The 17,003-nt window shown below is 64.1% G+C and overlaps 1 protein-coding gene across 5 annotated transcripts in view; it reads left to right on the top strand.

Annotated features, from left to right (window-relative positions):
• Positions 1-17,003, top strand: part of ADAP1 (ArfGAP with dual PH domains 1) — a 35,232-nt gene that overhangs the window by 16,420 nt on the left and 1,809 nt on the right. For 3 of the 5 annotated variants that reach the window (XM_005225013.5, XM_005225014.5, XM_059881155.1), the window contains exons 2-10: positions 21-151; positions 6,655-6,746; positions 8,669-8,751; positions 13,193-13,305; positions 13,804-13,950; positions 15,778-15,861; positions 16,127-16,189; positions 16,504-16,575; positions 16,755-16,983. In XM_005225013.5, the coding sequence (XP_005225070.1) occupies positions 21-151; positions 6,655-6,746; positions 8,669-8,751; positions 13,193-13,305; positions 13,804-13,950; positions 15,778-15,861; positions 16,127-16,189; positions 16,504-16,575; positions 16,755-16,983 (1,014 nt within the window). The remainder of the gene's footprint in view (positions 1-20; positions 152-6,654; positions 6,747-8,668; positions 8,752-13,192; positions 13,306-13,803; positions 13,951-15,777; positions 15,862-16,126; positions 16,190-16,503; positions 16,576-16,754; positions 16,984-17,003) is intronic. The other 2 variants (NM_174513.2, XM_059881156.1) reach the window with 1 other exon arrangement.

Below are 17,003 nucleotides of genomic sequence, written 5' to 3' on the forward strand. Positions count from 1 at the left end.
CGTCTGGCCTTGTCTTGCAGATCCTGACTGGGCCTCATACACCCTGGGGGTGTTCATCTGTCTGAGCTGCTCTGGGATTCACCGGAACATCCCCCATGTCAGCAAGGTCAAGTCCGTGCGCCTGGACACCTGGGAGGATGTGCAAGTGGAGGTAAGGCTGGCCGGGTGCCGGGGGTGGGGGTGCCCGTTGCCACGGCGGCCTCAGACCCAGCCAGGTGCTGAGGGGGGCCTGCCCGCTGCCATGGTGGCCTCAGACCCAGCTGGGTGCCGGGGGGGGCCTGCCCGCTGCCACGGCGGCCTCAGACCCAGCTGGGTGCCAGGGGGGCCTGCCCACTGCCATGGCGGGCCTGCCTACTGTCACGGCGGCCTCAGACCCAGCCGGCTGCCTGGGGGACCTGCCCGCAGCCACGGCGCCCTCAGACCCAGCCCGCAGCCTGGCCCGGGCAGGCCCCTACCTGCCTGGTGCCCTGGGAACCCACATAGGCCCTTGTTGTCAGGGTTTCATGGGTAACTTACACAGAGTTGCAGAAGGTGACAGAAGTCAAGCCCTTCACCTGCTGTCCACCCACAGAGTCCCGGGCCCACCCCGGCCTCCGTGCCAACTCAGAGTCCGCAGGTACCCTAGCCAGGCCGCCCGGTGCACACGGACACACCGCATGGCTGGCAGCACCCCCACCCCAGGGCCAGACCGGAGGGCGAGGCCGCACTGACACAAGCCCGCAGCACGTGCACCTCGTGAGGAGGGAGGGGCAGGGAGGCCCCAGAGAGGCTGGGCCGCACGGGGCTGGGGGTGAGGAGCGAGCAGGGTCCGGGATGAGGGGCTCCAGCCCCTTCTGCTCTCTGCTCCTCCGCTCCCGTCGCGACCTCGAGGGGCCGGCAGGGCTGGGCCTGCAGGGCGCTGGACCCCCGCCCCGAGTCCTGGGCTAGCCCGGCCCGGGAGGCCCAGGGTGCGGAGAGCCGGGCACAGGGCCCTGGTCTGTGCGTCTCATTTCATGGTTTTCCCTGAACTTTATTTCTCTATAGCACATGCTTTAAAGAAGCTTTACTGAAACACGACTCGCACGCCGCACAGCTGCTCTTTTAAGTGCACTTCAGCCGAGCTGTCCCGTCGTCAGCTCTAGAGCTTTCCCATCACTTCAGGTGGAACCCGGCCCTCCGCTCCACCCCTGTCCCGGGCCTGAGCCCCCGCCCGCGTGCTTCCCCCTTGTGAGGCCGGTGACACCCACCGTGCGGCCGGACCCGGTCATGGGGGCGTGCACAGCTCTGGGAGTGCGGGAGCCCTGCCGAGGCTCGCTGCGGGGGTGTCCTTCCCAGACAACCCCTGGGCCACCGGGGCAGCAAGGCGGCCTCCGTTCCTGGAGGGGAAGTCGGAAGGCTCTGACTGTAACTTCCAGGATTCTGCCAGGCTTCCCCTCCTGGCCACGCCGCAGGCCCTTCCCTGCCCTTCCTTCCCCACCTTGGGGGCCGTTGCAGAACCAGGTGTGACCTCCGGGCTCTGGGCTGGTCCCCTGCTGTCACTGGCGTGGGCTGCTTCCTTTGTCGGGGTTTCACAGAGGCGGGTTCGCGGCCCTCAGAGACAGTGAAGACGTTTCTCGCAGGTTGTCCTGACTTTGCTCGTGGTGGTTTTCACGGTGGAAACTTTCGGATTTTGATCAAGTTTATCAGCCTCGCCTTTGTGGTTTCAGGGTTTACTGCACACCGAGATAGGCCTGCGTTGCCCTCAGTTATTTTTACTCGGAGCAGCCTGATCTTTGCTGCTCACACACTGCGCCCCTCGCCCTTCTAGTCTACGGTTTGGTGGCTTTCGTGAATTCTCAGGGCTGTGTGACCACCGCCATGATCTAATTTGAGAAGGTTTTCATATCCTCAAATGAGCCCGCACCCACTGGGGCCCCTGCCGGCCCCCGTCCCGGGCCCGCCGAGAGAGGGGCCCTGCCTCCCCGCGGCGGGCCTGTCTGCTCTGGGTGCTTCGTGTCGGTGGCTTCACCGTGTGGTTCCAGGCCCCCTCCCTCTTCTCGCTGAGCATTGATTTCTAGACTCATCCCTGCCGTCGGGGCGTCAGCACTTGACTTCTCGTCACCGCGAGGTCACGCGGTCGCGTGGGGGCCACAGCTTGTCCGCCCCTCACCAGCTGCACGCCTGGCTCGTCTTGTTTTCCCAGGCCTTCTGAGCAGCAGGGTTCATGGTGGGTCTGTGCCCTCAGCTCTCTGGGAGGGCGTGGCGCTGCCAGGCCTCGGGGTGACCGCCTGACGTCCGAGGGTCGGCGGGCTCTGCCCACCACAGCGCCCCAGCCCGCCGGCAGCACACGAGGACTGCAGCCCCTCCGCGGCTCGGTCTGGCCTCAGCCCTCCTCGGGCGTGCGGGCATCTCCTCGCGGTGTCGGCCCCACCTCCCTGGGGATCAGTGATGCTGAGCGCTGCTCATGTGCTTCCTGGCCATCTGTGCATCTTCTTTGGAGCAATGTTCATTCAGATCCTTTGCCCACTTTAAAAACAGATTGTCTTTTGATTACCGAGTCAGGAGATGTGATCACTAAGCGCTTTAGATTCTGGACACAAAACCCTGCGAACAGATTTAGTGTTTGCAAGTAATTCTTCTCGTTCTGTGGGTTGTGTTTTAACTTTCATGTTGAAATGGTATTTTTAAAATGAAAAAGTATGGTTTATATTTTTAAGGAGCTATCTATAATTTTTTAAATCATTGAGGGGCGATGCATATAAAATCCATTTTAAAGTGAGCATGGTGGGACATATATATGCTGGAATATTACTTGGCCCTAAAATAGAATAAAAGAACGCACTGACAGCTACATCGACGAACCTAGAGGTCATCCTACCAAGCAAAGTAAGTCAGACAAAGACGAATGCTGTATGATACCACTTAGAGGCGGAATCTACAATACGGCACAAATGAATCTCTATGAAACCGAGAGGAGCTCACGGGCGTGGAGGACAGGCTGTGGCTGCCAGGAGGGAGTGGGCTGGGGAAAGGGTGGGGGTCCGGGGTCGGCACGTGCACTCTAGTGCCGCAGAGTGTTAAGCACCGTCCTGCCGTGCCGCTCGGGGGCTCTGCTCAACGGGAGAGTACAGATGCAGGCAGGTCTGTGCCTTAACGCTGCGTCAGAAAGCAGTGCAGTGCTGTAGATCACCTGGACTTCAGTAAAGTGAGTTTTTAAAAAGTGAATAATCCGGAGGCAGGAACGTGCAGTGGGGAAAGGAGAGTCTCTTCTGTGAAAGCTGCTGGGAGAGCTGGGCGGCCCACACCGCGGGTCACACCGTGTACAAAAAGTGAGTCAAAAAGACCCCAAACCATACAGCCCAAACCGTTCACAAGCTCTTGGCCGTCAGTCTCAGCAATATCGTTCTGGGTCTGCCTCCTCAGGCAGGCTACAAGAGCAAAGATAAACACATGGGACCGCAGCAAATGAAAACGCTTTTGCACAAAAAGAAAACTATCAACAAAGTGAAAAGCCCACCTACTGAATGGTAGCGATGTTTGTAGATGATGCGTGTGTTAAGGGCTATTGCACAAAATGTACAGGGAACTCATACAACTCAGTATCAAAAAGAAAAAACAGAAAGTGTCCAGTTAGAAACGGGCGGAGGACCTGGACAGACGCGTCTCTAAGGACACACGGCTCGTCACCAGGTGCGTGAAAAGACGCTCAGCGCCAGCGTAGAAACGCTGATCCAAAAATCAAAACAAAAAAAAGAAACGCTGATCCAGACTGTGCCGAGGCGCCCCGTCACGGTGCCAGGAGTGGCCTTTGTTAAGAGTCTGCGGATAACGGGGGCTCGCCTGGCGGCCCAGCGGTTAAGACCCCACGCTTCCAGGGCTGGGGCCGTGGGTTCCATCCCCGGTAGGGGAACTACTGAGATCCCACGTGCCATGTGGCCAAGAAAAAAAGATTCTATAAATAACAAATGTGGAGAAAAGAGCGCCTTCTGCACTGCTGGTGGGAATGTGAACTGGTGCAGCCGCTGTGGAGAACGGCGTGGAGTTTCCTCAGAAAATGAAAAAGACACCCACCTACCTTGTGATCCAGCAGCCCCACCAGGATGAGGGCTCCCCTGGTGGCTCAGGCGGCAAAGAACACACCCACAGCGCTGCATTCCTGGGTCGGGAAGATTCCCTGCAGAAGGGAACGGCTGCCCACTCCACTGTGGCTGGAGAATTCCATGGACAGAGCAGCCTGGTGGGTACAATCCCACTAGAACATTTTTAATCAAAAGGATATATGTACTCACGTGTTCCCTGCAGCATGAGTTATAATAGCCAAGATGTGGGAGCGTCTACAGGTGACTTGATAAGGAAGATGTGTATTTATACCACGGAATATTCCTAAGCCAGAAGAGTGGCATTTTACAATCTGCAACAACAGGGGTGGGCCTGGAGGGTCTTACGCTAAGAGAAACCTGTCAGACACGGGAAGACGAGTCTGATCTCACTCCCCTGCGGAATCTGAAAAAGACTCAGACTGACAGGCACGGGGACAGGCAGGTGGTTGCCGGAGGGCAGGGCTGGGGGAACAGGAGACTGAGGCGCCGATTCCACCCTAGGCCAGATAAGTCACGGGCTGAACGGCAGCGCACGGTCCCCAGCCCCGTAACCGGCGTCCCACGACCCGAACAAGAACACCAGGTCTCACGCCTGAAACCAGCTCTGTACGTCAGCCTCCCAGCTGCGAAAAGCAGATAAAGCACACCCACAATCCAGTTCAGCCGTCGCCTCCAGCTGCCAGCACATCTGTCGTCCTCAGCTCGGGGAGCCCCTTCCTGAGACCCCAGGGCGGCTCTCCTGTCTGGATTCGCCCGTCCGGGACATTCCACAGCAACGCGGCCCTCGGCTGTCTCAGGACCTGGGACGGCTGCTTCTCAGGAGCCTCGTGTTTTTAAGGCTCATACCCCTTTTCCCTTTCCTGATGGGGTCCTTAGAAGCACAGGAGTCTTAAGTTCCGGTGAAGTTCTGTTGATTTTTTTTTTTGTTCCTTGTGGTTTTGCTGTCGCCTCTAAGAAACCTTGGGCTTATCTGATAGCTTTAAGAAGCCTGAGAGAAACCTAAGGGCTTCCCTGGCGGCTCAGCTGGTAAAGAATCGCCTGCGATGCAGGAGACCTGGGCTCGATCCCTGGGTTGGGACGATGCCCTGGAGAAGGGAAAGGCTACCCATGCCAGTATTTTGGCTTGGAGAATTCCACGGACTGTATGGTCCACGGGGTCGCACAGAGTTGGACGTGAGAGCGACTTGGCACACTAAGAAACCATTCCCAACCCCAAATCCTGAAGATTTCCTTCCATATTTTCCTTGAGTCATGTTTTAATCACCCTGTGATTTTCATCCATCTTTTTTAGCTGTTCCGCGTGGTCTACAGGGTCTTAGTTCCCCAACTAGGGATCAAACTGCCCCCTCCACTGGAAGCTGGACTGCCAGGGAATTCCCTTCGTCTACTATTTTGATTGCTTAACTTTGGAAATTCAGCCTCTCATAAAGTTGGAGTTTTGTTTTGCTGAAAGGCATACCCCCTCTTCTCCAACGGTTTCCAGTTTCTCATTGGTTATCAACCCCCATCGATCTGAGACGTTACCACTTCTGTGTACCAGCTCGTCCTGCTAAACCTGTTGATACTGGACATTAGATCCCGTTGGATGTGCTTCTGGACCTGTGAGGTTTTCTTCTTGGCACGGTTTGACTCGGTAGCTTTATAATAGGCTTTAATATCTGCTAGGAAGCGTCTTCCTTCTCACAATTTTCTTCTGCTTGTTAGCTTTAAAGTGAACTTTAGAATCATTCTAGCTCTTGAAAATTCTATTCCTGGTTTTCTTTTTTGAGAATTGCTAAAAGTAGATCAACATAAGGAGACGGCGTGCTTTCTGTCTCCCTCACCCAGAGCTGGCGTGTCTGTTCAGCGTCTGCTCTGCTCCCGGGGGCGCTCGGAGGCTTCTCTGTGGAGCCTGAGGGCCCTCACCCCGCTGGCCCTCAGCGATGACGTCCGGCTGCTGTCCTCAGCCGGCCTTGGACCAGGCGGGTGCTCTGTGCGGAGAAGCCTCTGCTTTGAGGACCCCACGTTGGTCCTAGCCTTCGCTGAAGGGTCTCATCGTTTTGTGGCTCTTGCCGGTCATCCTGTGCACCCTCGGCCGGACGGTCCTCGGTGCCCTGACTGAGAGGGTGGGCTTGGAGCCCCGGGGACCTGTGCCACCCCTGGCCCTTGAGGCCCTGCGGGAAGCCCCCCGCACCAACACCAAGGGCTTCCCCTCCGGCTCACCCAGCTCACTCCACCTCAGGGCCTTCGCTCGTGCTATTTCCGTGCCCAGACTCCCCGCACACCGGCTGCTCCAAAGACCCCCGTCGCCCCCACCCCACAGGGCACCCTGTCTGCGTCCCGCAGGCTCGTTCTCTACTTGCAGTGCCCTGCCTGGTCTCTGCAGCCTGGCCGCCTCACAGGACGTGGGCTTCCGGGCCGGTCTGGCCTCTGTGCCCCGGGACCCGTGGGATCAGATGTGGGGCGGGGGCGGGGCCTCCCACCTGAGGGGCCCTTTCTGGGGGGCCGGGGCCCCACCGCCCGCGGGGAAGGGCAGTGCCCAGCTCCCCCACCCCGTGGCCAGCCCCCCTGCCCCAGGTCAGCTGTGGCTCGGGGCCTGACACCGTCTCTCTTGCAGTTCATGGCCTCCCGTGGGAACGCCATCGCCAGAGCCACGTTCGAGTCCAGAGTGCCCCCCTTCTACTACCGGCCCTCGGCCTCCGACTGCCCGTGAGTACACAGGGGCCCGTCCGCGCCGCTGCTCTGCGCCAGCCCGTGTCCGGGAGCCCTATCCAGGTGCCTCCCGCTTCATTTTGGTTCCTGGTGTGGTGGCGGTGGCGGGCAGGGTGGGGACAGCTGGCCTGGGCTCCCGGGCGGTACAGGTCCCTGCGGGAACCTCAGCCTGGGTCCAGGGATCCTTGTGGCGCCCCCGGCCGTCTGGAGGGCTTGCTGGGCGGCCGCTCCTGCATGCGGCCCACCTGGCTCGGTGCCCAGGACATGGACACGGGGAGGGTCAGGGGCATGACCCCACACGATCCTAGTCACCAACCTCTCTGAGCCTCAGGTTCCCTGTCTGCCCACCCCGTGGGCACTCCTGGGCTCCACTGGGTTCAGAAAGGTTCCGGAGGTCAGGGGAGGTGCTTGGGGTGAGGTTGGGACCCCAGTCCCTGGGGGAGGCCCCCATGTCGGGCTCTGCACCAGCTTGGAGAGGAAGGCCCTGTGACGAGGCTCCTCCTGGGCTGTCCCTCTCTTGGGATGGACGGCAGGGCCGCAGCCTGCCCTCAGCCCAGGCCCCTGCGTCCGGCCCCACCCCTGGGCGGCACCTCCTCCTTGGTGCTCAGTGCTGTCGCCCCGACTCACTTGGTGAACCCCACACCCCGGGGACCCTGCCCGCGACACCGGGACCCGGGCTGCATGCAGGGCTCGTGTGTTCCTAGCTCTGCGCGATGAGGGCTGGAAGATGAGGGGCTGCTGGCTGCCACAGCGGGCTTGGGAGCGGTGACCCACCTGAGGCGGGTGTTCAGCCCCACCAGTTCAGACCCCGCTTGACAGGTGGGGAGCCGGGGGCTGACCCCACTCTGCACACCGTGTCCAGCCCTTCAAGCCCTCGTGGGCAGGGCCCCTTGCTCGGCCCCGCCCCTCCTGGCGCCCCCAACCCGGCCGCTCTGCCCGGCTGTGAATCTGCAGGTCAGCAGCTCTCCTGCGGTCAGCCCACCTGCACGCATGGCTGCGTCCCCACTGAGCTGGCGCCATGGACAGACTCCCACGGGCCTGGTCCTTGCAAGGTGCCCCGGCAGGGCCGTGTGGTCAAGGCCTCTCGGCTGACCTGGCGGCCCCAGTGGGAGGGTGCTCTGAATCCCAGTGGGCCCCACTTTCGGGAAACCTCTACTGGGTGCAGGCTCACAGGAGCCGAGCCCACTGCATTCCCCAGACTCAGGTGCTTGGGTCTGCCGGGAGGGATGGGGTCCTGGGAGAGGCCCCTCACTGGGCTGGTATCAACAAGGGAACCTGACCAGGCAGCCATGAGACCAGGAGGGTATGGGGGCTGACAGCTGAGCTCACCGTGGAGGCCACGCAGCAGTGGAGGGAGTGTGGATGCCCATGTGCTCTGTGGAGTGCCGTGCAGGGGTGCACGGGGCGTGTGAATGCCCGTGTTTGGTGTGGAGTGCACCTCCAGCTATATCCACTTAGTGGAGGGGCTGCAGCAGCCTCCCACAGGCAAAGGCTCTGGGGTGCCGTTGGGATGAAATAGGTGGTGAGTCAGGAGGCCAGAGTCTGGCCCGAGTGGGGTCTCTGGACCCGGGGCCCTCCCCGCCCCCTGCCGTCTGGGGAAAGGGAGGATCAGGTCCCAGGGAGGCGGTCAGTTGTAGCAGCAGGCCCGTGACCCAGAGCGGCTGGGGACCCAGCTCCCTTCCCATGTCCCTGGTGCCTGACCTCGGGTTTGGGGGAGGTCAGGCCAGCACCCCGTTTGGCCTCTGTTGGAAGCTGGCCCCTCCTGCTTCCCATGTGAGTGGGGCGGGCTGGGACCCCTGCTCCTGGCAGCCGTGGCCTGGGGTGCCCCCCTCAGTGGGTGAGCCTGGCCCGCCTGCTTGTCAGAAGTTCACCTGGGCAGCTCTGGCCAGTGTCGCCCAGCATGTGCCCTCTCTTCTCAGACTCCTGCGGGAGCAGTGGATCCGGGCCAAGTATGAGCGGCAGGAGTTCGCCCACCCCGAGCGGCAGGAGCCCTACTCTGCAGGTGAGGCTGCCCGCAGCTGGGTGTCCGCCCCCGCCCCCCGCCCCCCAGAGCTGGAGCAGGGCCCCAAGGAACCTGGGCGGCCGCTTCAGTGTCTGGGCCCATGTCCGTCCACCGGCCCTCAACACCGGCTGGCTGACCTGGCCGCAAGGGCCCTACAGCTGCTCACAGCTCCGCCCTGAACCTGCCCGAGGGTGGGGCTGCCCAGGGCCCTCTGGGGGCTGTGCCTTTGCCCCGCAGGGCGGGTGGGGCTGTCCACAGGGGTGTGGACAGGCCTGGGGCCCAGGTGGGCCTGGAGAGGGTGGGCCAGGCCCCGGGGGCTTGGTCAGCACAGGGGCTTCTGCTGCTGCGACGGGGGCCCGGCCCCCACACAGTCTGTCGGGCGAGGGGCTCTGTGTGCGCCCCGCTCCTGCCCGGCCCCTGCACAGTCTGTCGGCCGAGGGGCTCTGCGTGCGCCCCGCTCCTGCCTGGCAGGCCCTTGCAGGACTGGCTTGTGGCCTTGACTCAGCTGCCCGAGAGCCTCGAGCTCGTGGGCGCAGCTCCCTGTTCAGCCCCAGGACTCACACTCGTCCTGCCTGAGGCCCCGGGACGCTCACCCCACAGCCCGTCTCCCGTCTCCCAGGTACAAACCCCTCAGGGGTCTGGAATGTGTGGCGTGTGGCCTCGGTTCAGAGGCAGAGGCAGGGTGTCGTCTGTTCCTGCATCAGGACCTCTGGCTGTGAGGGTCCACCCCAGCGGGCGTCAGGCAGACAGGAGGGTGGGCTCGCAGTGGCGCTGGCTCCAGGCCCAGCCTGACCCCAGGGCTCAGTCAGCGGTCAGTGCCCTGAGGACGTGGCCCGTTTCCCCTGGTTCCGCCTCGGGTGGCAGCAGCCCCCCAGAGGAGGCTTCCCTGCGGCAGCTCCAGACTTCCCGCCTGGGCTGGGAACACCCTCGCCTCCCACTTCCCCCGGCTGCCAGGAGGCGCGCTGGGCACGGTGTGGGCCTCGTGGGGGGCAGCTCCCACCAGGCATCAGCTCCTCTGCGGGAGGCCACCCCCTTTTCTCCGAGCACTCGGCCCCAAGTAGGGAGGCCCTGGCCTTGGCTGCGTCTCTGCCCCCGGGCTCAGGGCAGTGAGCCCTGGCCAGGCTTTCTTCTCTTTTCTTCAAAGCCAGCACCCCCCAGAGTGTAAATGCCACCGCCTCGAGCCCTGAGAAGCCAAGCCTGTGGTCCCCCAGCCCCCTCGCCCAGTGGAGCTCTGGGTGCCCTGAGATTCTCAGAAGTGTCCCGCGTGTGCAGGACCCCATGGGAGCCCTCTGCAAGCCCCCTTGGGGCAAAGCCCCCTCAGGGTACTGTGGGGAGGTGCCCAGCACTGCCCTGAGTGTGGCCCTGAGTAGCCTGTCTTGTGGTCACGGTGGGGCTTCCCTTTCCCAGCCTGCCTCCCCAGGTCTCCCGGGGAGAGAGTGGTGGCTAAGGACACCCAGGGCACGGCTCCCCACAGCTGCCCACCTGGCTGGCCGGAGACCCTGAGACTGGAGCCCTGCCCGCACTGTGCCACATGGAGGGGGCTAGGCCCGAAGCCCCCAGTGTCCTGCCCCCTGGCCCCCACCCACACCTCCCCGTGCCCCTGTCTCTCCCCAGCCCTCGCCTCCCTGCAGTCCAGAGTGGTGGAGCAGCTGCCCCGGCCGGTTGTCTTCCTCAAGGTGCAGCCCCCTGCGAGGAGCGCCGGGGTTCCCGGGGGCCTCTCCCACGCACGGGGGGCCGACACACCCATGGCCACCGGGAAGGGGGCCCGCGGCCCGGAGGGAGGGCACACGGGCTGAGCCAGGCAACCTGAGCAGCTGCGTGGGCAGTGTGTGGGGTCTGCAGCGGGTGGATGCTGCATGTTCCAGGATCCAGGGACCCGAGCGCGAGGCGGGGTGGGCATCATCCCGCCCAGAAGCCACCATGGACAAGGTGCCCGTGAGGACAGAGGCACAGGGGTGACTTCCCGGGTCACGGTTGGCATTCCCTGGGACGCTGACGTGCCCCCGTCAGGCAGGGACCCCAGCATGAGGCCGCGGCCGTGGGCAGGACCGCAGGCGCCAGCCCGGCTCGACGGCTCTGCTGTGGCGGCAGGCGAGGCAGTAGGTGCCCCCATGCTGCCCTTGGCCAAGGTACGGGTGTGGGAGGCACTTGCCCTGAGATAATGTGGCAGAGATACGGGGTGCCTGGGCCAGGCCGTGCCTCCCACTGCCCACAGGCCCCTCGGCCGGCTGACCCCAGGTCCCGGCTGCTCCTGGCTCTGTCCCCAGACCGTCCCCGCCTGCACCGAGCCTCAAAGGCCGCCTTTCACAGGCAACAGGGCCCCTGTTGTCCCGAGGGCCGCCTGTCACAGCATGCCCGGAGTCACAGGTCCAGCCCCTCGGAGACCGAGGCCCCAGGGCCGCGGGGACGTGTGTGTTGAGCTCGACGAGAGGCTGCACAGTGCTTGTCCCCTCGGGGGACGGTCAGCCGGGGAGCTGGCTCCCGTGTGTCATCCCTGGGGTGGGCAGCACTGGAGCCCAGAGCCCCTGCCCGCATCCTGGCTGCTCCGCGCAGGGCTTGCTGAGCAGAGGTGGCTGCTGAGCGGGGGGCAGCCTGCGTGGGGCACGCAGCTGGCACTCAGTAAATGCTGAGTGAACCCTGTGGCCTCTGCCCTGGCACTGGCCAGCTTTTTGGGAGCAGACGGTCATGCCGCACGCAGCCGGGGCCCTAGTGTGGGCTGGGAGTGGGTGATGCTCGGGGCCCCTGGGCTGGGCCTACTGGTGGGCGGGTGGCCGGGGGCCCGGCTTGGAGCCCAGGGCGTGCTGGGTGGCGGTGCCCGTGGCAGGGCCTGGGCTGCTGCGTCCTGCGTCACGGGGCAGGGGTGCAGAGAGAGCGTGGCTTGGCCGCGGGCTTCAAACTGTGGCCTGAGAGCCACCCATGACCCGGGGGCATCGGAGGCTGGCGAGTGCCCACCCGGAAACACCGCGGCCACACCACACACCCAAACCCAGGCCTCCTGGCGGCTCGCTGCTGGGCCTGGGGGCCCGTCCCGTTGGGCTGGCCGCGGCAGGTCAGCGGGGTTGGGGTGACCGGCTGGAGCTCCATGGGGGCCACAGCAGGGATGCCCCAGCCCAGGCCGGCCGAGGTGCTGCTGCCCCCTGGTGGGCCTGGCCAGCAGCTGCACGCTCGCTGGCCAGCGGCCTCGGACAGGACTCCTGCCGGCCTCAGCCGCATCCTCGGCAGAGGGGTGACCACAGGACGGTCCTGGAGACCCGTGTGGGGCCACGAGACCGCCGAGTGCGTGTTTGGCTGGCCGTGTCTCGTGTGGACAGGGTGCTGGCTGGGACCATCCTCGCAGAAGAGCTGTTCCTCGGGCGCTGCTCTCTGTAGCTGACTCAGGGTCGGGGAGGCCGGCAAGGGGGAGCCTCGCCCTGGCGGAGCGCTCGTTTAGTCAGCACACGTGCCAGGCTTGAGCTGGGGGCGTGGTGGTGGCCCTGTCCTCCAGCACACACGGGGCACCGGTGCTGTGTGCAGGGCACGGGGCTGGGCCTGTCCCAGGCTCCAAGGCGGCAGGGGCTCTCCGAGTCGTGGGGGGTGGGCGGGGGCCCCACCTGGCCTGTCGCACTGCAGACTGAGAGGGCCAGCGGCCCCGATGCCAGGAGGCCGCCTTTTTATAGATGTCTGGAGCGCAGAGAAACGCCCCGTGTCCGTGGTGTCCAGGGCGGGCGGCGGGCAGGGAGCTGGAGGCTCCGGGGTCAGCACCTCGCCACGGTGTCCCGACTGGGACAGCTGCAGCCTGCGGTCATGGCCAGCAGAGGGCAGCACCGGGCACGGCCGGCTCAGAGGGCCAGCTGGGGGCCCTGACCTGTGACACTCACATGGGGGCCCAGTTCTGACCTGTGACGCTCACATGGGGGCCGTGACCTGAGACACCCACACGGGGGCCCGGCCCTGACCTGTGACACCCACACGGGGGCCCAGCTCTGACCTGTGACGCTCACATGGGGGCCCCGACCTGTGACGCTCACCTGGGGCCCAGAACAGGCAAAGGGGAAAGAAAGGGCAAGAGGGGTCGGGGCGGACGCAGCCCCTGTCGTCCGTCTCCCCCGCCGGCCGCTGTGGCCCTGACCGCAGTCTGTACCTCAGAGCCACATGACAGAGCCCGGGCCTGGAGGTCAGGGCCGGCTCCCCGGGTCTTGGCCGAGGCCGTCGTGGCGTCGTGTGTCCGAACTTGCCTCTCACCCCGCCCCGTCTCTCTGGGCCCGTGGTGCTCTCGCGTCTGGGTGTTTGGCCACCGCCAGGCCCAGGCCCGCAGAACCTGTGGGCGCCATGTGCCTCCCGCCCACCCAGCAAAAGGAAGAGGGCGGCCCAGGGTCCAGAGACACTCGGGAGCCCCCCGGACAGGAGTACGAACACCCGGTCCCCTCGTTGGGGCGGCTGTCCAACCATGCCCTCCCCGCAGGCTACCGAGAAGGCTTTCTCTGGAAACGCGGCCGGGACAACGGGCAGTTCCTAAGCCGGAAGTTCGTGCTGACGGAGCGTGAGGGGGCCCTGAAGTACTTCAACAGGAGTGATGTGAGTGGGTTCAGGGGCCAGCCCCCCACCTAGGCCTGGCACTGTGGTGCCGCACCGCCAGCTGCCCCACGCTCTCCTGGGAAACACTGCCCCCGTGGGGATCCTCCGCCCGCCGCTGGTCACAGCCACTCCCTCTGGTGTGGGTGATGCTGGGGGCACTCCTAGGCCCTCGAGGGACAGGGGACTGGCACCCTGCAGGCACGTCAGGGGGACCCTGGGCAGTGTGTGGAGGGGCTGGCCGGCCCTGCCCGATGGCACCGGGACATCTGCAGCCCCACGACAAGGAGAGGGGAGAGGTCAGGCTGGCAGGGTGGGGAGCAGGAAGGGGGCACCCGGCCTAGCGTGGGGTGGACCACAGGGCCCACCCTCGCAGCTCCTGGGAAGCCCAGCCCAGAAAGTGTAGGTAACTTGCTCAGAGCCACAGGGCACCCAAGTGTGGGGCCAGCACGCAGAGCCCGCCATGCCTGCCTAATGCTGAGGCCTGGCCCTGCTCCCCAGGCCAAGGAGCCCAAGGCCGTCATGAAGATCGAGCACCTGAACGCAACTTTCCAGCCGGCCAAGATCGGCCACCCGCACGGCCTGCAGGTCACCTACCTGAAGGACAACAGCACTCGCAACATCTTCGTCTACCACGAGGACGGGAAGGTGGGCGCACGGCTGAGCAGTGGGGCCGGACCACCCACACTGGCCGAGGAGAGCCTGTCCGGCCGCCGGACCACCAGCGTGGCTGCCGTGGGAGCTGGCTGGGCCCCGTGGGAGAGGGGACCTAGGAGCCCCAGGGAGAGGAGGGGTGGCAGCTGGCGGAGCCCTGCCCCAGGGCGGGCATCTGCGTCCCCACCTGGCGAGGCTGGGCCTCCGAGCAGACCCCCAGGCCTGGCCTCCGTGTGTCTCTCTGGCATGATCTCCATGCGCCCGGCCGTTGTGTGGATTGTACACAGCACACAGTCTTTTGACGCTCAGTATTTTAAAATAACCACGTTTCCCTTCAGCCGCGTGTGCCTTTGGGGTCATAGTCAGGAAGTCGCTGCCGAGTCGTGCCGTGGCCCCGTGTTCTTGTAAACTTTACTGTCGGGGACTCACGTCTCAGTCCTTGATTCGTCTGTGGTTAAGTAAGGGTCCAGCCTCATTCTCTGGCGTGTGGACATTCATTTTCCCAGCAGTTGGTTTAAAAGACTGTCTTCTCCCAACGGCCGGTCTTGATACTGTTCCAGAAACCAGTGAACACGCGAGTTCGTTCCTGGGTTCCCTGTTTTAGCCCATCCTGGGTTTCATGTTTTTGTCTTTTAATTTTACTGAACTGTAGTTGCCTTACAGTGTGGGTGTCTTCGGACTCGGTCACGCACAGCTGTTTCTCACGTTCCCGTCCGCTACGGGCTGTCACCGGGTGCAGGATAGGCTCCCTGAGCTGCACAGACCTGCCCTTACGTTCCTGCAGGCTCGTCTGCCGGCTCACCCTTCCCACCCCCTCCTCGGCAACCGCGGGTCTGTTCTCTGCGAGGCTCTGTTTCCTGAAAGCTCGTTTCTGCCGTGTTTAGATCCCACGTGTTAAGTGACTTCGAACGTGTTTGTCTTTCCTTAGTTACTCTCTGGGTGCAGCCATATTGCTGAGATGGCGTTCATTTCGTTCTAAAACGGCTGATCGTGTGTGTACAAATCTTCACCCACTCATCTGCCCGTGGACACACAGGCTGCCTGTGTGTCTCCAGACGAGTCTGTCTGAGTCGGTTTCCTCTCTGCTCCCAGGAGCAGGCTCGTATGTTTTTGAGGCCCTTCCACACTGCTGTCCACATGTCCAGTTTACGCCCACATGGGTGATGGAGCCCCTGCCCCAGCCTCTGCAGCAGGTTACCTGTAACTGCCCAGCGTCGGCCGTCCTGACTGTGCGAGGCGGCGCCCCGCTCCAGTTTTGACGTGCGTTTCTCTGATCACTGGTGACGCTGACCATCTTTCCATGTGCCTCTTGGCCACCTGTACGTTAGAGAAATGTCTGTCTGGGTCTTCTGCCCGTTTTTTGACTGGGCTGTTTTTCTGTCACTGAGTTATATGAGCTGTCTGTAGATGTTGGGGAACTAAGCCCTCATCGGTTGCCTTGTTCGGACATTTCCTCCCCGCCTGCGGGCTGTCTCTTCATTTTGTTCAGTTTCCTTTGGAGTTTGATTAGGTCCCACTGTTTCTTTTATCTCAAGTGCCTTGGGAGACTGACCTAAGAACACTGGTGCAGCTGGTGAGAGCAGGCTGTGCGTGGGTCCATAACAGACGCGCCTCCTTGGGCCAACGTCCGGTCATAAAAACAGCCGCGTCTGAGGAAAGGCCCGGAGCAGCGGGGCTGAGGGGCAGCCCGGCCGCAGCCCACCGCCCAGGCCTGCTCCGGAGGCCGTCCGTGGGCACCCACGCTGGCCCGAGGGCCGCAGGCGGGCGGGGCTGGGGGACGTGGAGGCCCTGGCGCGGCCCTCACCCCGCCTCTGCCCCCAGGAGATGGTGGACTGGTTCAACGCGCTGCGCGCCGCCCGCTTCCACTACCTGCAGGTGGCCTTCCCGGGCGCCAGCAACGCCGACGTGAGTGGCCGTGCTCCCTGTGACCCCGGGCGGGACGTGTGCCCTCGGCCGGGACGGGCGGCTAGGGGCTGACCGAGGGCCACGCTGCCCCCAGAGACCCTGGCCGCCAAGTGGCCTGAAGTCCCTGGAGACCACGGGGTTTTGTTCCGGGGGGTCTCAGCGTCAGTGTGGAGGGGGAAGGAAGGCGGGGGGGGGGGGGGTGGGGGGTGGGGTGAGTGGGCAGGCGGGGAGGCCCCCAGGCCCACACCACGTGGTTCTGCCCCAGCTGGTGCCGAAGCTGTCCAGGAACTACCTTCAGGAGGGCTACATGGAGAAGACGGGGCCCAAGGTGGGTCTGACCCAGCGCCCTGGACGCCTGGGCCTCACAGCGAGGCCCCATCCTTGTCACCCAGGGCTGGGCGGAACACAGTGGGGGTTAAGTGCCGGCAACCCCACCGTGTGTTTTGTGAGCGTGGGCTCCACTGACCGCGCTCCTGGGGCGTTGGGTCCGGTCTGGTCGGCTGCGAGCCCTGCCTTACGCCCCTGTGCACCCGGGGTCCCCGCTGCGGGGCGGGGCGGGCAGGAATGGGGTCCAGACTCCAGGACCAGGTGGCGCACCGGGGGAGGCGCGGCCTCGGGCCGACCTGTGCCCTCGCCCCCCAGCAGACAGAAGGCTTCCGCAAGCGCTGGTTTACCATGGACGACCGCAGGCTCATGTACTTCAAGGACCCGCTGGTAAGGCCGGACGCGCCCCAGGCCCCTTAGGTGTGGCTGTGCCCTCCCACCACCGCAAGGCAGGCGGGCTCAGGTGGTCTGCTGGGTGAGCTAGGGGGCGGGCCAGGCTGGGGGCTGCACGCAGCTGAGTGACTCAGGCAGGAGCAGCCGCCCTGTGCAGCACCCCGGTGCCCCCCCAGGACGCCTTCGCCCGCGGGGAAGTCTTCATCGGCAGCAGAGAGAGCGGCTACACGGTGCTGGACGGGCTCCCACCATCCACCCAGGGCCACCACTGGCCACACGGGATCACCATTGTCACGCCAGAGCGCCGGTTTCTGCTGGCCTGCGAGACGGAGTCGGAGCAGCGGGCGTGGATGGAGGCGCTCCAGAAGGTGGTGGACAGGCCCATGCTGCCCCAGGAGTACGCAGGTGAGGCGCGTGTGCCGGCC

This window comes from Bos taurus, chromosome 25, assembly GCF_002263795.3.
Source record: "Bos taurus isolate L1 Dominette 01449 registration number 42190680 breed Hereford chromosome 25, ARS-UCD2.0, whole genome shotgun sequence".
Classification (NCBI taxonomy): domain Eukaryota; kingdom Metazoa; phylum Chordata; class Mammalia; order Artiodactyla; family Bovidae; genus Bos; species Bos taurus.